The 22,992-nt window shown below is 35.0% G+C and overlaps 2 protein-coding genes across 2 annotated transcripts in view; one reads left to right on the top strand and one right to left on the bottom strand.

Moving 5' to 3' along the window:
• The window catches only part of LOC143423210 (uncharacterized), a 42,302-nt gene that overhangs the window by 11,097 nt on the left and 8,213 nt on the right, over positions 1-22,992 (bottom strand). The gene's annotated exons all lie outside the window — the stretch shown is intronic.
• Sk2 (Sphingosine kinase 2) lies at positions 424-21,734 on the top strand. The gene is made up of 7 exons (XM_076893893.1): positions 424-1,507; positions 13,377-13,728; positions 17,552-17,911; positions 19,139-19,389; positions 19,614-19,709; positions 20,674-20,813; positions 21,190-21,734. The coding sequence occupies exons 1-7, from the start codon at positions 976-978 to the stop codon at positions 21,376-21,378; spliced, it is 1,920 nt and encodes a 639-aa protein (XP_076750008.1). The 5' UTR covers positions 424-975; the 3' UTR covers positions 21,379-21,734.

Below are 22,992 nucleotides of genomic sequence, written 5' to 3'. Positions count from 1 at the left end.
TGTGTGCATACTGACTTCATTAATTTATCGTTTACATATATATGCATATAAGTACAATGACCTTCAATTATGTTAGTTCCATTAAATATTTGATTTTTACATTACACTGAAAGTATCTATCATAGATATATATATCATTTTACGCATGTAGAAACAAAATAATAGAAACAATGAAAGTGCATGAAACAATTCTAACACCCTAAATAGGAAAACTAATATCTATCGGAAAAGCTCTTAATATTTCGATTAGAAGTAGTTTGGGTATAAAATATTGTTCGTACGAAATCTCACCCCTCGTACCATACTTTCCTACAAGTATGTTTATGGCGAGATATGTTTTTTAGACGCCAGATAGCGCTGATGATGTTCTAGCAATTGGTCTGTCAGGTATTAAGTTTCATATGAGCAGTATATGCCGTGACTTCGGTGTGTTCGAAGCCAGTTTGATGTTCGAATGCGCGCAAGTAGAAGTAGCCGATATAATGATGAGATAATTTCTTTTAATCGCAATTCAGAATAACACACTCCTCTTGATTACGCTCATGCGATTCAGAGAATACGTTAATAGTGTTATGTGAACATTATTTAAAGACGGTACTTTCGTAAAACGAATCTTTCCAGAGACGGGGGATAAAGCTACGAGTGTGTTACTCGGAAAATACACGTGCTTCGTTAAATTTCGTTACGTGCGAAGAGGAACGGTTGAATGACAGAAAAATGCCAGAAAGAATGAAGGAAGCCGTGCCGCGGGAATTAAGCTGTTAAGTGGTCAAAGCATCGAGATACCCTTACTTAAATGGAATCGTACAAAGCAACAATTCTCTGGACAGCCAGGGGACAGAAGTTTATCTGCGAGGAAGACAAGAAATGCTTGTTTATCGTGTGCCTTAATTGCAACGATAATGATCTACCTATGGTACAATTATCAACGTGATTTCTGTCCCTTATCGAGTGAAAGACAATCATCGGCGTGTCATGGAGGACGGTGGTCAAGTGCGTTCTAGTACTCTTCTCGAGGAAACCTTTTACGTTACGTCCAAGAAAAACACTTATTATAAGGTGAGGCTAACAGAGAAGGGTCTCAGCCTGGAGAAAGACAATAATGGTGCGACCAAGGTTGAAACGATCGTTCTAAACGATATAATAGGGTGCAGATGTATGCGTTCGAAACGTAAAAGCGCGGGAAGCTGTGTTTGTGGCCCAGGTACCTCCAAGTCTCAATTCAAGCTGGTCGAGTCTATGGAAGCGTATCAATGCTATGACGAGTTCGACACCTCGGCCTATCTTTATATTTACGCTTATACGCTGAAGAAGGTACGCATGAAGGGCATTAAAAGGCGGGAAAGGACAACGATCACGCTTAGATTCCGCAGCTTTGACAGGTACGAGGATAATCTACGGGAGGCCAGCAGGTGGCGATTAGCTATTAAATGTCTCATTGTTGGCGTGCCTGTCCCTAAAAGTTTTATGAGCCCGAGTCACGAGAACCTCGAGTCGTTGATTAGTGGTGAGTCCAATTTTCCTTTTCTTTTCTCTCATTACAATGCATAAAGATTTACGCATCGGCTTAACAAGTTCTTCAATTATGAACTACGCCTTATTCCACTCGTAATATTAAAAAGTAACACGACCAACGTAGGATATGATAATGTTAAGCAATCAATGCGGAAAGTTAGGAAGTAATAAAACATGGAAGTAGATCGTTAGCATTTTTTAAATTTTGCACTGTTAACACGTTGTAGATGACGGTATACGAAAAGCAATAAAGGTTAAATGCTAATCTTAACGATCCAGTCATGCTTGATTAACATGAAAAATAGTTTATAAATGAGAAATGGTATTGCGGCACGAGATGGAATTATATATATATATATATATAAAATAAAAATTTCGTAATAATTTTGATAGTATAGAATTTTTGGTAAAGTGTAACTTTAATAGAGCAGGTAGATATAATAGTATAAGAAATATATAAAATATCTGCAAAATGAAGAAAAGAATATATTATTTATAATATATAAATATTTATAAAGGAGGAGATGAGACAAAAATATTGAATTTATAATGATATATGAATATAGTTTCATTGTATTGCCATTGTATTGCCGACTATTCATTTATCTTAAAGTGTAAGTAATAAATAAGGAGCAAAATATGCATATATTATAAGGTGAAGTACTTTCTATCACACAGCAATATATGCAGGCTAGATGCCAATGTTTCTAATGCTTAAGTAGGCCTAGAATATACAGTGTGTTTATATTCGAGAGAATATACGCCCGTTTTTGATAAACTTTTATTAATGACCTAATTTGATTAGATTATTATTTTCGTGTTCGATTTTTTTATACCATATTTTTTATTCAACGGTTTCCATCATTCCTTAGCAACTTGTTATTTTTGTTATATTTCAATGTGTCATGTCTCTAAAGATAAAATAGTTTCACTAATGTTATCTGAATATTTTAGAATGAATTTCACACGAGAGGATTTTGTTTCTCCTTTCTTGTAACAATCAATATACATTAAATTTAACAACAGTAATTGCAGTATAAAGTGTAGTTTATATCTTTTTTTATTAGCTCAACGAATAGTCAATTTATTCGTATTTGTTTCAAAATTACTATTGATTTATTTGTTGAAATTTGAAATGAAAATATTGTAATTATTTACGTTAAAAAAACACGTTGGATATGTTATTCCATTTCATCACTTTCCAACTTGCAATAATGATATTAATACATCGAAGTATAATTGATATGTACGTAATGTATACATACACAAATTTATCTCTGCTCACTCTAACATTTCCATTATTATCTTAAAGCATGAAAAATACATTAGAACATTAAACGTGCTGCTCTTTTAAAATGCATTTGCATTTATGAAAAATGGGGGAAAATAGGAAAAAATGAAACTTAACAACCATTGTACTTAATAATGATTGTTACGTAAAAGTTCGTCATTTTTATGACTATAAAATGTTGTGTTACCTGTAATTTAAATTCTAATAAATGCATTTTACTATTGTAAAAGCTTTAGTAACAAAAAAATAAAATGTATAATGTCGCAATATAAAAAAAATGTAGATAAAAAAGGCATAAATTCGATGAACGATTGTGCTAAGTTTGTATATCTACCGACAGTACTTTTCAAGATTGCAAATGCATGTAGTAAAGATATGTACATAGATTCACACGTATTGTAGAATCGTTTGAGTTTTCTGATTAACCCATTTTCTGCAGCAGAAGGTCTGCACTCAAGTAGAACAGAAAAATCATTATTCTCCGCCCTAGTAGAATTCTAGTAGAATTTATGCTCTCTTTCCTATCCTTCTTCAAACTTTTCTGATATTGTACCCTCTCTGTGCTCTTGAAATATCATACAACGCATTTTCACCAAAAGTTTTTCAATTTCCACTGTACATCACCCAACACCAACAGTATTTCTTTTCATTCCTGAAAACTTCAAATTTATTGCACACAATTTATTGATGGGCAACGTTACTCACACACATGATAGATTTCAAGAGAAAGAATTAAATTTTTTCATGTTAATTTTTAAATCACTTCGACCTTAAAGCATTCGTTGATTCATGGCGATTATAGCAATAGGAAGTCTGGAAAGAACCAAGCCCAGCATTAGTTGGATAGTTTTTATCTGCTGGAACAAGGAAATCACGTAATTTATTTTCAATTGCATTCCGTTATAATGAAATAATTACACGTACTGCGTTCTGAAAGCTTGCAATTTAAAACACCGAAGTCGTGTCGTTCGTATCGTAAACTAGGAGTATTTAGCGTCGCTATACGTATCTTTTCTTCTTATTTGTCCTTACGCGAGCGAAAGAAATTAAGTTGGAATTAAGAAATTCCTAAATACTGATGTGAAACCAGTTTTTAAGAATGAGACACGTCTGTCTAGAGCAACGATAGTGAGATCACGGTGGAAACAGAACTCCTTTGATATATGTAATTATTACTATGCCGATACACACATGTTTCATTCAACAATAAATCCAATCACTCCGTTCATTCGTAAGACAGCGTAACAGCTTGATAATGATAAGTGTCGCGCGTGAATCATCTTGTCTTGCAAAAGGGAGCTTTAAACGAGTTAATGTTAAATAAGTCCATTATGACTTTTATGAAGATGCACTATCCTGTATGACTAGTCACAACTTTATTCAATTCCACGCTTTTCCCGATTAATCAATCTTCGTTTCGCGTTTATCGCTGTTTAATTCTTTTTCATTTGCGTTCAATTACAAATTGTTGATTAAATCATTTTCGTCCGTGGTAAAATAGAGGGAATAGAAAGGTAGAGATGGATCGTGAACAAAAGTAGATTTATCTTTTGTATGATCATCCATTAAATGTTCAATTTGGAACTCTTTTTGCAACGAATATTTCTGAATATATACTTATGGAAATTCAGCACGCATTTATCGAAGAAACTTACGATCTAGTAGAACTTTATTCTCCCATTCGCACTGCCAGACTTTATTGGTCATCCAGGGAGTTAATAAACGCGGTGATTGCGATTATAATCGCCGACCAAAAGTACGCATATTGCATAAGCATTCGTGATTATTCGATTAAAGTTATGCGCCGGATGAAGATAAAATGAAATACATGTAGTTGTTTGATTTCACGTGTATCCTCTCTGTTTATGATGGCTAACAGGTCTTTCGTGAAATATTCCATCAAATAATTAGTATTTATCGATAATTGCGGCAGCGTTGTTCGTGGCTCGTTATTTCAAGCATTGTGCTGCGTCCTGATGCATAAAATGCTTTTTTCCAGGCGCATAACGTAGACAAAGCATCGTACAATCGTGACCGTTATAATTTATAGCTTGGTGTGGAAGATACATTTTGGATATTCCAGATAGAATTAAATTTTCATGTTAAAATGTAAGCATTATATTAGCATAATTATATCTAGACTAATTTTAATTTTAAAGTTAATTATTATGTATTAAATCCCCTTCTTTATCGTTACTTAATACCTTTTTTTTATATGCAGTCTTTAATTATTGATGCAGAAATATTGATAAATTATTCTCAGATGTCTTTAAACTGCTATTATAGATAGCACAATATTCGAAGTGGGAATTCAAATAATTCAGACGTGCAATGCTAATTTATTAATCTGCCGTAAGGTCATTATTATTCGTACTTCCGAAGGTAACCGATTCCAAGATTTCGTTGCATCAGTGCCAAATCTGTTTGTCTCTTTAATAACACCAACAACCTGTAGAATAGCGAGAATTATGCGACCAATAAATCGATTATTCTATTCGCGACGATATTTGGCAATAATATTTTCTATGCTCTTGCCTTTATTTCACAAGGTTTAATTTAACAAGGTATCTATGTTCTCCAGCTAAGAACTTGCATAAACTTCCACTCTTCAGTACATGATTAATGGTTTTAAATTTTTTCTAACACGACATTTAACATATACTAGACTATGGAACTTTAGTCAAGTTTTGTACCTGTATGTTCAGCGTTCCTACAAAAATAGACGTGTCTTTCGTTGAATCAAACACCTTTCGTTTTTTTCAAGATTGATATATTGCTAGCGTAAACTTCATGAAATAATGTAAGATTAAAAAATAAGAGTATAGAGAATATTAATTTAATATGCCAATTAGCATTGCAGCATGTGCAAAAACTAAGCAGTTTGACGTCAACGCGCTGATGCTTCGAATAAAAAAGTATGATGTGCATATTTTCTGAACATATGTATACTTTGCTAATTTATTTGCGCAAATGTATTCTTATGCTAATTACATAACTAGAAAAAACAGAACTCTTGCAATATATCTTGATATAGTATAATATTCATAACTATAGAAATATTCGTAATAATTAAATGTTTGTTAATCCTCTATCATTGCAATTTTGGAATAATCATTTTACAATTGCTTTGTAGCATAGTTTATTAGTAGCCTCATGAATAAGACATATTTTAATCGGCAGTTAACGTTCATTGGATGAGAGAAAATTAAAATCACCGGACAGAAAATATTTCCATCGATTGAAAAGCGATCGAGCAACACGTGTCGACGATTGTTTTAAAATTGGGTAAAAAATTTTGAAGCAGTTATCTCCAAGGCGAAGAAATTATCGCAAATCAGAGCGAAACGGAGTTCAACTTTCGTAATAAATTCTACTATCTCTTCGCATTGAATATTTTCTGCACGACTGTACTTGAAAATGCATTCGCATGCTACCGCTTGAATCTGTGACGAACAAAAAAGAAAGACATATGTGTATAAAAACAGTTTCTCGCCTTTTCCCCTCTGAGATACTTGTTTTTTATATTATTTCTATTCAAACATTTTATCGGAAGATTATCAGTGATTCTTTCGATCTCAGACGTGATTAAATGTGACTAAAATTAAACCCAAGATTACAATATATTAGCATTTTCGATTAGGTTATTTATATCTGTATTCTGAATAACATACTTGTGAGAACTATTAAACGAAAATTACATGTCGGTTTATAATGTTGAAAATTCTGGTAAATTTTTATTTAACGTTGAACAAAATAGAAAATTTAAGGAAAGTAGATCCTTCATTTCGAAAGTTTAACATAGAAAATTTCTTCGAATTTTGTAAATCAATTTAAATCGAACTGATACATATCGAGATTAGAAAGCGATAGTTTATTAAATTAGCAACCGTTACTCTTATAAACGGAGAGTAAAACAAACATATCTTCCCACAGTCGAATTAGCATGCCTGCGCGACGCGTACTAATGAAACAATCTATGAACGTGCAAACTCTGACCCAATGAACGAAAAAGGTTAAACGGCATTGCAAGTCTGCTCATCTCTATTTTTTCCTTTTTTCTCCCATTGCAACTCCTGGGCATTTGTTATCTCGTACAGTGTCCACCGCAACTTTGCCGCTTCTTCATCAACGCGTTGCATATCCTTTTGGTGTTTAATGTGCAAACAAAGTATTGCACAACACGTGCATATGTACAGTTCAGAATGCATCGTTCGGCATTGCGTGTTACAAAGTATCCAGTTGTAGCACGTGCTACATTCGCTGGTCGATGCAACGCTGTCATCAATATTATACTGGGTGGTCCATACAATCCGAATAAGCTAGAGAGTTTCACAGATTCCCTCCCCAAATTGCCACGATACGCGTGCATAGTGCATTTTACGGTTGCATCCATTCTTTCAGTGGAGTAGTAGAAATTCTTTTGCATAGGTTGAAGTCTTGCAATAGCCTGTGTATGTGTGTGACATAAAGAGAGAGAGAATTATTCAAAATAAATATTTTTACAGACAGAAATACACGAGCATATTCTTTGCATAACAGATTCGAGATGATCTCAGATTGTTACGCAATATACATTAAATTCCAACTCCACAAGATTATGTAGAATCACTGATTCTGATTTGTTTCATTTAGTTTTTATATAAAGAAATATTTATCGTTTTGTTCGCATCACACACGATGAATAAAAGAAACTGTTTCTTCGCGTTTATTCCACAAAATCGATAAGTTCAGGCAATATGTCAACCGTCACGTTTGCTGCCGGGACATCCTGTTTTCATTCAGAGGATTTCGCTGAACATCACCAACTATGCGAGTCAACTTCTACACGGATACGATATCCGTTTGTTGAAGAATGAAATCGACATTGAAACGATGGGTACTGACAAAGAGAGAAATATCATCGAATGATTCATAGATAAAAACGTGTATATAAGAAAGTATCTTTTTATGCTGTTTTTTCTTCACTAAAATAACGTTCCGCCACGGCGTATGAGTGTTTTAAATTCTCGCGAAATGTGAACTTAACAAAACTCCGAGAGTTTTGAGAGCGAGACAGCAAGAGAACCAAAGTGAAAGGAAATGGCGGATATTTGAAAATAAATGTAACAAGTACGTTTTGCTCTGTTATACTAGGTGTTGCTTTTCCCAAGGAAAACGGGGTGTACGTACAGAAGCTGTTACTTTGTTGCTTTTATTGCTCGTTCATCAGCTCTCTCACTTCCTCTGAATCGTCAGACCTCGTGATAAATACATTGCGTCTACTATATCTCTGCATTCTGTTTACGTCACCCACTGATTTATCGTACATTGACGAAAATAGCTCGGCCACCTGATCTGCTCTTCTTTTGACAGAGTCCTTTGAAATTGGTGCTGCTCGATAGTTCGTACACGGTCGGTTACGAAAATGTTCGGTATTATTTTACGTTACATCGACACTCGTAAATATTTTCCCAGTTAATTAACCGCAGAATGATATATCTGAATTTTTTCAGATTACTTGGTAACGTGGAACGTTTAAAGGAGTTGAATTCTCGACAAGCTGTTATAAAAAGTACCTGAGACACTTGGAGTTTGGTCCTTGAAAAAACATTGACATAGATAATGGTCTCCTTTTTAGACTTTTTCATATTATTCTTTAAGCGGAGTTCTACTGGAAACAAGATGTTACAATTTTTTAAACTGATTATTACAATTATTGAATAAGTTCTCCAAACATAGAGGCCTTGCTAGATCAAATTCTCGTCCTCAAAAATGGTACAGAGTTCAGAGGTTCAGGGTTCAATGGTACAGAGGATCAAACACATTTGTTTGATCCTATAAAAATATTAGATAGATTATAGTTTCGACACCTGTGAATATTTATTGACACACCTGATCGATTACTTTACTTAAGAAAAAATCTATCAAAATTAGTTTTCCCCAAGACCAAACCTCGACAGATCGATTTGCCAGCGCAGAAGCCCCTGAATTAAAAAAAAATCCTTAAGATTAGATAGATGGATAGATACATAAGTTTCTGGCTATTGAAAGCTAATAAGTCTATTCGAATATTGTGTTTAATGAATCATTACTCCTGTACGTTGTATACATCTAATAAGTTAAACGCAACTTTCTAAACCACCCCTGAAACTCGTTCCCCTAACGCGTTAGACGTGCATTCCGCTCGACATACTCGCTGAAATTTCTCTCAAAACTTTCGCTCATCACGCATCGTTCACCCCTAAGCGTGCTCACCCCTTCATGACGTATATAATAGACACGCAGACGTTCGCGGATGCCACTTGTGCATTCTGCTGTAGGCGTGCACTCGCAGAATCCTAATTTCAAAAAGGTGACAGAGACACACCGTGCTTTTAGGATGTCCTCTCGTCGTTGCAACGTTCCATCGTGAGCGTAGACTGGTTTTTATTAGCAAGTGCTCTTTGGTTCTTCAAAAAGTTAAAACAGCTGGTTAAATGAGCATTGATTCATTCAATGGAAATATCAGAATTTTATCAAGCGGAACTGATAAATATTTCCTATGTAATTTCATTAAATACTTTTATACTTGAATGGTCAGTAAAGAAGGTATTCCATTCGGGTACGAAGTTTGTGCTGGCTCATGTCTTTGGTAGATGAGCGTTGCAACGAAATTATCAATGATGTTAACTCTATGACTCATTGTAAATAAATGTCATTTAATAATCTTCGCACGAAATGGTTAAGTGCATAGTGCAAATTAATGTGTCCATGCGAATTGAATAATTCATATGGTAAGATCGTGGAAAAAGATTTTATGTGCTCACTGGTCACGAAAAACAAAAAGATAGCTAAAACGTGCAACGTATACTCGTGCACGAAAACTTTCCATTTTCTTTTAAAAATCGCTCGTCTACATTCAAAAGAGAATTGTAATTTTACTTCGCGATATGTACCAATATATCGCAACAGTTGCCAGCACTTCGTCTTATGCCCCGTCTTAATTTAATCCTTTCTAATTTACGGATGAGATGTTTGTGTGCCTTTTCACTGAGTCGTGAGATATTAAAGCATACTTCGTAAAGAGCCGGTTTCAAAATCAATTTACAAGGTATCTCCTCGAAGGATGTGAAGAAGCTAACGATGCCACATACGATACATATTGTGCTTGTTAACATTTCGAAGTAGTGTTATACTTGACACTGTATTATCGTATCCGCTCAAAACAACAAGTAAATAATTGAATTATTGAAAATAATATTCATACACTGCTAACCTTCGAAACCAATATCGAATAGCTTTAAATCGGGGTATAATTATACATCCATCAAAATTTTATCTTGACCTTGCACCAAGAAATATATTCTCAATCAAGAAATCACTGTTGCATAAGTACTTTTTTAAATCGCTGTATCTTATCCGTAGATGAGATCGTAAATAACAGACAAGAGAAGGTTAATTAAAAGAAAGAAATCAAACTTTGTTCTCGTTACTCCTTATTCATTATTATTCTAAAGACTTGAGCAAAATCGCGTTACGAGCTAGCAAAAATATCTGTACGTGTATAAATTAAAATCGTAGAACACGTGGCAGCAAAAATATTTCGAAAAAGTCTAAGAGACAAAAAATTATGTTAGGCAGATCGCTAATTACAGAAGTCGTGAAAGGAGAATCTTAAGCATACCGTTTGTTCCCTTCCGTTCGATATAGGACGTCAGAAACGAATCTAAAACCCGAAAAATAACACATTCGATTAATCTCAACTTGACCACCAAGCACAATGGTTCGAGATCGGAAAACATTGAAAGTTTAATAGCCTGCGGACGATCTCGCCCCTAAATTGTCTCCGTATAACGTGCGTTTGTAGCCAGTTACTTCAATGGCCGCGTATCCATCGCGTGAGGCCCCTCTTTCACCCGTTCCTACCAATGAAACATTAATCTACGACCTTATTATCGATATCGACGTGAATCGGATGTGCCAGACCGCGTGTTCGTACGTAGGGACTCGAGACGGAAGAACAATTGGGTCGCGTGTGTGTCGCGTCTTTGGGTCGCCAGAAACGTTTGGACATTTTTCTCAAGCAACCCACCAGTGGTGGCCACTGGCCAAATTAATCGCAAATATGACCTACATAAAATCGCTGATTATACGCATATTCGTTCAAGATCCGGGCATTGTTCTATTCGTTATCGAACATTCGTTCGGTTGTCTCGAACGAGAGCTCTTCGGTTCCGTTGTTCTTCGATCGGTCGCTGGTATAATCCAGTATTCGAATTAAGATGAATTGGTATTTAACAGTATGATTGCTAAAATGTCTCGACCCTTAAAACTCGCGTGTTATTCGCTTCTCGTAAGAAATTTGCACAGTCTGAATCGCAACGAAGTGAGTTCAACTCTGGCATTTGGTGCAAGTTTTCAATTCTACGATTGGTATTTATTTCTGAATAATGTTGATATACCAAGTTGTGTGTTCGATGGATAAACGTAAATTCTATAATGCTTTAAATACCAGCCGGTTACGATAAATTATCTTTTGTGCACGCTTGTGCATCTTTGATCAGTCACCCAAGCATTTTGCGTAATGGTCCGTCACGGAGAAGTTAAAATAAGCTTCGCCCCTCCTCCGTGTTGCCTCAAAAATTTTCAGAATAAATGTATGTGTATTGCATAGACGTGCGGATCAATTTTGAAAACAAGAAAACGGATACGTATAGCGCCCCATAACGAGTACAGATATTTATATCATAGTGCAGTTTCTTGTGCTATGCATCTGCAATTCTGTTACGTGTAATGGAGTAAACATCTTCTAATCATTTCCAAACGAAGGGATATTCTCTCTATTTAAATTTCCAAAGAAAGAAGAAAATATAAAAGACGTCGTAAAATTTTAGTAAATATTCTAAGATATTTTAGGAACACGTAGATCTGTAGGCACAGAAACAGAAATTTAATTGTTTATTATATGAAATTTTGTGTAATGAAATAAAAAAAAAAGGAGCCCGTCATTTGTAATTTTATATAGTAATCAGGTAAAATCAATATGTATTCTATAGATAGGCGCTTGAAATATATTTACATACATTAATCACAATTCTGTGATGTAATCGAAAAGAATTCATTTTCTCATGCAAAAATATAAAACTTCTTTCTTTGGATATGAATATTTATACTTTCGATAATTGATTATTTTTAATAACAAAAAAAATCAATCTAAATGTTTAAATAACGCCGCAACAATTGAAATAATGTTTCGACTTTAATCACGCTATGCGTACGTAATATATAAATTAATCGAATCAGTTATATAATGATTTGTAACGATTACGATACGATTTGAATAAACTAATCATCGTTTTTATTTTTCGAACACGAAGATCAAGTCTCTGGTACACAAAAACGTGATTAGGAAATTATTGATATCGCTCTGTTGCAAGTGATAAAAAGTAACGTGTTTCATTTGGTTTAATTGCTAGACTTGGTTACTGTCAAATCGCTGTAAACGATATCAGATGATATATTATCTATAATAAGCAGACCAATACAAGTCATGCTTGATTCCGCGAGATTTCTCCCAACTTTTAAGATTATCGCCAAGTGTTATTCTAGTTGCACTTTCACTACATCGTGGCTTAACGGTGTATAAGTGCTGGGTTTACGTAAATATGAACGGAGCCTGTTTAAATTGTTCGATTAAAAATAGCTACGGTTGAAACTCAAATGTCTTTTCCGCATCCCACTTATATCATCCAGTTTTCTCTCGAAGAATTAGATAACACTTTTTTCAGAAGATTAACTTCCTGATATTGTAAGCCATGATGGAAAAGCACAAGCTTTATATAAGTACGAATAACTGGAGTAAATCTCTAATATTTAAAGGGGGAATATTTGTCGCAGACTTTCGTATCGATAAACATCGCGCAGGTCGCGAAAGAAAAATCAGATTTACGTTGCACTCGCTGTACCTACATTTAAAACGCATCCACAATGAATTATTCAAGATAATTGAACGCGACGGAACTGCAGAGAAATCTCTGCAAAGGGGGTAACTGCAGCGACTGGGACAGTGTCTTCCAAAGATTAAATACGCTCGTTGCGTTACATGTCACGTAAGCGGCCAGAGGTTTCTCGCGCCATAGAAATTTTTCCCATTCACAGTTAACTTCCGTTTATTATACAAGAATCCGCGATCCAGATTCTAGCTGTGAAACTCCGACAATGCGATACTGGAAATGTTTATTGCGCTACTCTTCAATTAACACGGTTCACGGGTTCGTAAAAAAGCTTGAACGTTTGTGAGAAAACTGGTATTTCATAATGCGATAAACATCTTATATAAGGATTACGTTTACGTCATTGATCGTTGATCACCAGTAAAGTCCACAGTCATTAATTGATCAGTTGAACAATGAAAAAAGTCAAGGAGTATTAAAAATATTTCAATATTACCAGGATTTTCCTGTACATTATAGACAAATACCTCTCGATCTCTTCTACGCTTTTAACTTAACAGAAACTAATCATCTAAGACCTGTACCATAAGCGTACCAGTCGAATAGAATAGTATACCCGGGATATTAGAGTCTAACATTTGTTTATGATCGTGTTTCAGCCTGTCCAGGGGAACAGCGAAAGATTCTGGTCCTGCTGAACCCGAAATCCGGCCCCGGAAGGGGTCGCGAGACCTTCCAGAAGAGGATCCATCCGATTCTGTCGGAAGCGGAGAGGCCTTACGACATCCACATCACCAAGTGTCCCAATTACGCGCGCGAGTTCGTGCGCACGAGGGACATCTATCAGTGGAGCGGGCTGGTGATGGTCGGTGGCGATGGCATCGTGTTCGAGGTAGTGAACGGGCTTTTCCAGAGGCCCGATTGGGAGAAAGTTCTGAGGGAGTTGCCCCTTGGCGTGATACCCTGCGGTTCCGGTAACGGCCTCGCCAAGTCCATCGCGTACGCTAAACAGTAAGTCCCTTTCAGATTTCCTTCATCCAGCGCCATGATTTGTTTCATGCACCCTGGTCGACCGTTCCGAGGAAGTCGTTATTTCCGCCTCACGACCGGCTCGTTCGATTCACTTCCACGCATGCTGAGAGGTGTTCCTGCGATCGTACCGTTTGGATGCAACGAAGGCTCTGCGAATCAATTTTAAGAGAACCACCACGTACTTGCTAACGTTTCGTACTGAAATTAGTTTTGCCAAGTATTAGATGACTCGAATGCATCAGGGATTCTCAATTTTTCGCAATTGGATTGCAACAACACGCGATGACTAGCGCAATACTATTGATACAGCGAAAACGTCGAATTCGTTGTTTCATGGTTGAGAATCTATGGATTAGGTAGTCGATGATAAGCGAAATTTGAATCCTTTACCGCTTTTCATAAAGCGTTTTTTATATTAAATGTGTTTTCGTTCGTCTACTTGTCGTGTTGAACTTAGGGCTTATTGTAATGAGTTTGTATTCGAATGTATAGGATATTAACTAGAGGGTGCGTCGATTTCCATCGGTTCGTTGTATCGGAAATGGTTACAGTGCAATGGGTTAATTATACAGATGTACGCGACATAACATCGCTTAACAGTCATCACTGTTACCAATTCGTGCGGTAAATTGGTATGGATTTCATGACGGACAAGTTGCGATCTCGAAACGTTGATACATTACACGTATATGTCTCCCGTGGTGTTTCATTTCAATTATTGTTATATCAGACTTAAGAGTTCGGTTCGTTAGATTCGAGACGCACCGTGCACATTTTTCAACTAATCAACTTACATGTAAACGGTGATACAATCATTCGATTTCACGTTTATAAAAAGTTTAACGTTAACTTGGCTGGGAACTGTATGCTGCTGATAAACTGACCTAATTTTATGTTAGTCATTAAAAGCACCGAGGGTTACACAGTTACTACCCTACATTTTTCGTCAAATTCAATTTACTTTCATTATCCTTGATTTAACTTCTCCTGTCGCTTCCCTTTCTTCCATAATTAAAAGCTTCTGGCGGGCTGTAATACACATTGTATCTAAAAAGCAAGAAGTATTATCGTGAAGCAATTACGAGGGTACAGATTAATTATTTATATGAAACATTTAAATATCAACAAATGCCAAATCACTGAAATAATTAATGAAACGTCATGAGATACGAATTTAATTTCCTTTTTTCTTTAAGTATTTAAAATTATTATAATTTTAAATTTTTATAATTAAATAATTCTTCTGTATATTTTATTAACAACTTGCGGATTATTTTATATTCAAGAGGACATTTGTATTAGATAAATACTTAACGTCAAATCATTGGCAGTCTCCATATTTCTCAATTATCAGACTACGAATGCGTTAATTGAAAATGTAAAAATATTTCAATGCATTCACACATTTACAATTCGGAGTACGGTTCGTTAGAGTGTATCAAAATAGAATCCTTTTTTTGCAAAGCAGCCAAGGTAACGTTTCAGATTAGTCAGCGTCAAAGCTGGTAGAAAAACTTCACCTTGGTTTTTCATGAACGTCCACGCATTTCATCCTTATTTGAAGTGCCGTGTGGATTTTTTCCGCTTTTTGATCGTTCGTCAATTACGCACGAAATGCCGCAAAAAGTGTTTAAAAACGTGGCTCGCGCAAAAAAGTTAAAAATACGTAATTACGAGCGCCTGAGAGACTTTTATGCCGCCATTGTCAAAGATCATGAAAGTGTAATAGCGTACAAACTTGTTACGCATTTTTATTAGACACAGAAATAAAAGCAAAATAAAATATTGCATATTATACCTTGAATATGTACGTAGACGAATATTAAAAAGATGCTAATGTACATGTAGTTATTTGGATGAAGTACATTTGCTTCAGTGCACGAACATACAGTACAGTATCTTCCCATGAAATTGCAAATTTTGATTATAATTATTTTTTTCTTCAGAATATAACTTGTTATAAAATACTATGCATCGATTCTTTGTTCAAATATCTGAAGAGTACAATTCTTTACTTGTTTGAAATATATGCACGACATTATTGTTCTGTATTCACCGAAGGGAATAAAAAAATATCTAATCGATATACAAATTATGCCAGAAGCCATCCATTTCCATGTGAAACCAACTTTCATATTAGAAACTGTTGACATCGTGAGTGACTCTTGGCATCGTATTAAATGTACACACGATGTACAGAGGAATTCATTTAAAAGTAGATTTTTCACCATATCTATTGATACGTTCACTCAAAATTAAGAAGCTACTCCAATTCTCAGGAGTTCATTCAAACAAGGAATTCTTCAGTGTAAAATAAATTATACATTTCAAGATGGCAATTACTAGTTAAAGCTCATTGTTCTGTCTTTTTTATTCTTGTGATAAGAAAGCATACTCAGCTTGATGAATAATGTATGCGCTAAATGACGCTATGCGTACTATGTAATGAAAGAAAATACAATAATGAAAATTCAAAGATTCATTATACAAACGCTTGCTAAATCTTAAAGTGTATTCGTTTTGTCACCAGTGTTCGAAGCAATTCTTTCTATTTTGTAATTAAGTTCGGACAAGGTTGCAAGACAAGTGAAACGATATATTTGTTTCGCATAATACACGAAAATATGCTTGATAGAAGTTTTTAAGAATCGATTGTCGGTGTTTATTATTTCGTACTCGTTGACGAGGTCGGGCGTAAATTGATTATTATACGAGTACGTCTGCACTTAATTTTCTTTTAACAAACTTTGCTCTGTGGTACGAGATAACATGTTGTAAATAAACATGATTGATTTCGGTTAATATTAATGCTCTTGGATGCCTCCTAATTGTTTATATTCTTTTTCGCGCACTGAAGAAAATGCACTCGATTCAAGTAAATACATGTCTTTCGTTAATTCACGTAGAAATTTATTTCGATACTAGACAATTGTTTCCAGTGCAACGTACAATATTACGTGGGTCTAAAAATATACCTGATTTCGTATTTTAATGAAATCTCTGTGTAATATCTAAATATACCGTGCATTTCGTAATCGATACATTTCACATGGAACATGCAGAGATACCATTCGTTTGATGTTCGAATAATTGCGTTAATCAATGTAATAACAGTCGAACCGACCAGTTTTCCGACATTTTCTCGCGTGAAAATGGTGCGATTCGAAAACGTAGGATGCACATAAAAGAACGATAAAAGTTATCGCGATCGAGGAGCTTAGAAGTAAACGTTACGGTGTCGCAATTGTAGTTTCTCTTCGCGTATCCTTCTCTTCCTTTTTTTTTATTTTTAAAGTAATTTGATGAATCGATTTTACTTCAGAAGGAGGCGGAGAACTTCAGGCAATTAGATGAAACTCAGTGATAACTCTAATGGAGTGTTATCTAATTTCTATCCAGCGAAAAGAAAAATTGCAAAAAATTTCCATTACGTTACCAAATTGGAGTACTCTCCTACGAACTAGAAAAAGGTTCTCCACTTTTTTATGCATCATTAATTATACAATACGAAACGTACAATAATTTTTCTATGACCATTCGTGCGTTGAGACAATCAATCCTTGCTCGCAACTTAATAATGGAATCTGTTACTTCAAACATGAAGAGGCTCTCTCTCCTCTCCGATTGCTCTGCGAAAGCTAGCTTTTAAAAATCCGACGGGAATCAACAAAGTGAGAGAAAGAAATTATATTGTAAAATAAGTACTCTCTCATAAATTTTACGTAAAGAGTTGATGTCCCTTTAAATCGCCATTCTTCCACGTTTAATCCACTTGTATAACATTATTTATTTTCTATTTCAGGGAGCCCTACGATTATAATCCGCTTCTAATCAGCGCATTGTCCGTGGTCAAGTTCAAAAAGGTGCAGATGGACTTGGTCCGAGTGGAAACCAGAAATGAAATTCTGTTTTCATTTTTATCAGTCGGCTGGGGCCTGCTCGCGGACATTGACATAGAGAGCGAGCGGTTACGCGCGATAGGGGGTCAGAGGTTCACCGTGTGGACTATTGCGAGGTTGATAGGTCTGAGAACGTACAAGGGTAAAGTGTCTTATTTGCCCTGCGACAAAGTACCGTCCGTGGAGAGCAACGGCATGGCCTATGAGTACGCGAAGGAAGCGCAGATATCGCACTCGCGAAGCTGCGGCGACGATTTAGATCGGTACGTTATCGCTTTGTGCTCTGTTATCTTTAGCCATTTGCATGTGTATATTGTCTTAAAAGTAAGAAGACTAGCACACCTTGCTGAGAAACACGCGAGGATTTTCCATTGAATGTAAATATAAATTTTGGAGAATTTTTCATTTCAAGGCCTACGTTGATACAGTTGTTCTGTGTTTTTAAGAGTTTTAATCTAGAAGAAACTTAGCTCATTCGCTACCAGCATAGAATTTTCTGATCGCATTAATATTGCTGTTTGTTTGAAGTTTTTGCGTTTATGTAAGCTCCGTTGCTTCTGCATTTTTTTTTCTTTTCAATGCAAAAAAGTCAACATCAAAACACGATTAAAATATTACGAGTAAACTTGTGGTAATAATTGATAAGAAGTATAATGTATTCGTGGTTGACAGGGAATTAGTTAATTTATGATTCTGTATACAGACTGTTTGCTTTCAGGTAGGCTAAACTGCATGCTATTTTTCAAAGATTTCACACGTTGCACTGTCTCGTGCGCTTTAATCATTAGTGTAAATGAACTTGATTTCTAGAATAGTTTTGGCTTTTAGAAGCCAAACTTTCATCACTTGACGTTACCCGTAGCAGAGCACTTGCATTATTTATATGTAACCCAGAAAGTTATTCCAAACTTCTCACTTGTGTATTTTTTCATGGTTCTATAGTAAATAAGTACAGTAAAAATGATTTACCTTATCTTCTATTAACTATGATTAGATACATCACGTGTTGAGTTGCACCACGGTTTTTAATATCTATAGCTTGAGAAAAAGTACTTTGTGCACTATTGTTGTCTCAAAGTGGCACCTAACGTTGAGTTAAGGTAAGCCTTATTGTGTCGAAAGAACTGTTGCTGATCAACCAAAGATGTGTCACCATCTGGAATTTTAGAAAGACTATAATCAGCTTAAAGAATTTATCCTTGATATGTCCGTGAAAAATTGCATCATGTAAGAACATATGTTTTCTTTCCAAACGTGAACACTTACGGCGAAGGAGTTCTTATTCTGTACTTGTCGACCAAATAAATTCTCTGTAACTGCGTGGCACTTAAATAATATCATCATTAAATAATTCAATTTTAAGCTAACATGTATTTATACATAAACTTAATTCTTCAGAATTATTATTACTATTATTATCATTTAAAATTGCTTATTTCCTAAAGTTATCATTTATAAAAGAAATCTAATTAAAATCGTTATATGTTTAGGTACAGCAAAGTCAGCGAATCGAAGAGCTTCCACGACACATTCGATGAAGATCCCGAGATTTTGGACGGCTCGCCCGATAGCCTCAACGATAATGAAATGCTAAATGAAAATATCACCCTAGAAACGGAGGCCGAGAAAAGGCAGAGGCTGGACAGTTTTTACTCTGCAACCTCTGCGAGGTCTACTTACTTTAGTACTGGTTCAATTTCCAGTTACCACAGCATTGAGCAGCCTGATAACGAAGAAATTGGTAAGCAGTTTCATTTCTGATTCGTACCATGATTTCGATGATTGCAAAACTTTTTTTTCTTCCTCGCATGTCGTATCTTACATTTTTAGTTTGTCTGCGTATATATTTAGATACATATTTGCCAACGTTCTGCATTTGGCGGATAAAATAATCTCGTTCATCGTCATCCCGATATGTAAGCTAGTCTCGTGCATTCTAAAAACAATAATCTGTATGTGATTAAGATCCAGAGAACAACAGTAATCAAATGATGTACGGTCCACCGTCGAGGCTGCCTGCTCTTACTGCAGAGGTGTCAAGTTCCTGGACACAAATTCAAGGTGAGTGAAATAATACGCAACATTCTAGCCAATATCAGATAAGGTATCATTTAAACCTGTATTCTGATAATTTAATTTAAACTATCTTAAATTAAACTATTTAGGAACGCGTATGAAAAACATTCCCAATTCTTGAATCCTCTCCCGTTCTAAAAATCTAAATTTTCATAATAATGATGACCAAGGAAAGTAATAGAATCCGTGGCAAGTAATAATTAAAATTAAGTATCCAACGAATGAGACCAGATTATCAAGTCACCACTTGAGCGAGGAGATGTAAGTACGCTGGGGTCATCCCTTACAACTTCCCATCCACTTTACGCGTTCTTATATATTAATCCGAGGCGTTATCCTTCGCGATACTAAACTTGGTAACGTTGCTGCACTCGCTTCCCGTTGAAAAGCATACAAGCGGCAAGGACAAATATTGCTGCAAGCAGCTTTGTTTGCCGTAACCCGTATTTGTACATGATACGCAGTCTTTACGACAGAGAGGCCACGTAAACGTGTATCAGCATAAACGGAACTTGGCGATAACACCAAGACAATTTGTAAACAAATGCACCAGGTGTATTATTGTGCGCTATATACAAAGGCAGTGGTGTTTTGTGTGTTTCACGTTTCCAATAAAAGATGGTAACGTATTATAGATGTACAGTTGAACGTGGGCTCCTTTTTTATTGTTCGTGCCTTGTGCTCGAAAATATATTTTTATAGAAAATTAGATATCACTAAACCCTGTCTTTTAGTTCGTATGCCTCTAGTTTATTAAACAGCTGCGCAAAGAGAAAGTAAACAAACACCATCCTTGCAATTAGTTGATAAACATGTATTGATAAATAATAAGAAAATATATTTAAACGAATAAATCTTATCTTTACTGTCTTATATATTATAAACAATCTGATATCAAATATTGATTATAATTTGACAAATTTGTTTTATTGTGTGTTTTGAATTTCAGGAGAGTTCGTAATGGTTCACGCGGCATATCAATCTCATTTGGGCCAAGATTATTTATTTGCGCCTCGTGCCAAATTGGCGGACGGTATCATTTGGCTCATGATAGTGAAAGCCGGAATTACTCGAGCCAATTTACTCCAGGTAAATAGTCCAATTAGAAACAATATATCCGGTATTCTAATTAATTGCCAGAGAATCGAGACAACTTCAATGATAAAGCGTTCGTATCCCATTCGTTGATAGCATAATTTATTTAACTACATTTAAGTATTCGAGGAACGCTTCAACTGTTTTAAAAGCTTAAGCTATTAAGGAAATCATTAAATGTGAACAATTTGTCTCTCTATCCATTGATCAAATTACAGTCACAAGAGTTTAAAAGTTTTTAGATTTCCCTGCAAGAAATCTAAATTAATCTTATATAAATAGAGAACAAAACTAGAATAAAATTTGATAATAAGCCATACAATTCAACCGTAGCACGATAACTTTAATAATCATTTACTATGTTTATTAGTTCTTGTTGGGTTTAAGTAATGGAAGTCATCTAACGCGTTCTGGGATCGACATGATACCTGTAAAGGCGTTCCGAATAGAACCAGAGGAAGGAACGAATGGTTACATTACAGTGGATGGAGAAAAAGTAGACTATGGCCCGTTGCAAGCCGAGATATTTCCGTCTTTGGCATCGGTGATGTCCCCTTGATACAAATTAGCGTTACACTTTGTATGGAGTTAGTAATTGAAATCAAATGGTACAATCCTAGAAACTCAAGTTTAAGGATACATAGGTACATACGATAGCATGGTCCTGGTGACAATACTACGTTATTGATATATTCGTTTATTAATATATTTAGTTACGATATGTAAGTACGATTTAGCTCAGAGGATCGCAATAGTTATTCTAGACCAGTGTTTCTTAAAATTTGTATCCCTTCTGATTACACTGTTTGCCACATTCTGCCATACTGTTCATAAGTACGTTTCCTCTTCTTACGTACCTTATGTTGTTTCTAAACCGGCAAAAATTTGATGATACATTCTGCGTTATACATTTCCGTTTTTCCTAATATACGCGCAAGCTTCTTTGCGAACTGTCTGAGGTGATGTGTCCCTGAAGGTCTGTAGAGTCCAGATTAAGAACCGCTGTTCTAAACTATAAAATTATGCATATAGCTATAAGACGTACAGCATTCCATCACATGTATAGGAGCATGTATAGTTTAAGAAGATCAACGCAATTTGTGCAAGCTCAACTTGTTATGTCACGGTGGTTTATACGGGATGATTCGTTGCTGTTGTTTGAATTTTTCCAGGCGATTGTGTATACGCATTAAAGTTGGATACGTCTATAATTAAATGTAAATTAAAAAATTTGGTACTTCAAGTATAGAAATCTTATTTCGGAAGTATTTTAATTTATCTTGTTTAATATAAACCAATACTTTTGGCGTACTAGTAACGTTATTTTGTAATAGAAACATTCAAATATTTTTTATTTATCGCTAGTCATATATATAAAAAGTGAATTAAATTCATGGCTTTTTATTCTCCAATTTTAATTTTAAAGCGTGTATGGTACTGGTAATTTTCAATCACAATTATTCAATCATCCTGTACCGTTAGCGTTTAATAATTGATAACTTTTAATTTCATTAGCTAGCTTAAATCAAGTCTTTTTGGACTGTTTTCTACACGACGCACAACAGCGTAACTGTAAAATATTCCACAGACTTCGCGTTAATTAGCAAGTGTTATCGTTGAGCTTGATAGCATACCGGTTATAGCATATACACTTAACCCTCGATTTACACAAAAGTTTGATAACAAAAATCCTACGTAAACTGAAACACCAACATTTACATGAAAAATATAAGTATATTCCAACAGATTTTCATTTCTTCTTAATCGATATAAAACAAATAATCTACTTCTATATTTTATGCCTATAATTCTTGTATATACGGTGTTCTTTAAAACTCACTTGTAAATATCACAATAGAATCTCTGTAATCCAAATTAATAGGTAACTAATATCATTATCGTTACAATTAGAATTTATTTTTTGCTATGGTACATCTTATGGCAATTATGGTAACGTGTTAAAAGCTTGTAATACATATATTTTCTTAATAAAGTTTTATTGGTAAAATTGAAAGTAAAATTTATATCATGTTATGAAAAAATATCGTAAGATAAATGTATATTTTATGAAACTTGGTGTGTTTTAGACATATATTGAACGAACGATCTTTTCTTAATCTAAAGTAATTGTCTTTTACAGTTTGAGAATTGATTGAAAGATGAAAACATGTTT

The sequence above is a fragment of the Xylocopa sonorina genome, chromosome 4 (assembly GCF_050948175.1).
Source record: "Xylocopa sonorina isolate GNS202 chromosome 4, iyXylSono1_principal, whole genome shotgun sequence".
Classification (NCBI taxonomy): domain Eukaryota; kingdom Metazoa; phylum Arthropoda; class Insecta; order Hymenoptera; family Apidae; genus Xylocopa; species Xylocopa sonorina.
Note: the sequence above shows the minus strand (reverse complement) of the source record. Positions and strands in the feature narration are given on the sequence as shown.

What these genes read in the sequence shown, in the direction of transcription:
- Sk2 (XM_076893893.1), top strand. Translation starts at nt 976, where the DNA reads ATGGAGGACGGTGGTCAAGTGCGTTCTAGTACTCTTCTCGAGGAAACC. An exon ending in GCCTGATAACGAAGAAATTG is followed by an intron (nt 19,390 to 19,613) that starts GTAAGCAGTTTC and finishes TATGTGATTAAG; the next exon opens with ATCCAGAGAACAACAGTAAT. An exon ending in TTCCTGGACACAAATTCAAG is followed by an intron (nt 19,710 to 20,673) that starts GTGAGTGAAATA and finishes TTTGAATTTCAG; the next exon opens with GAGAGTTCGTAATGGTTCAC.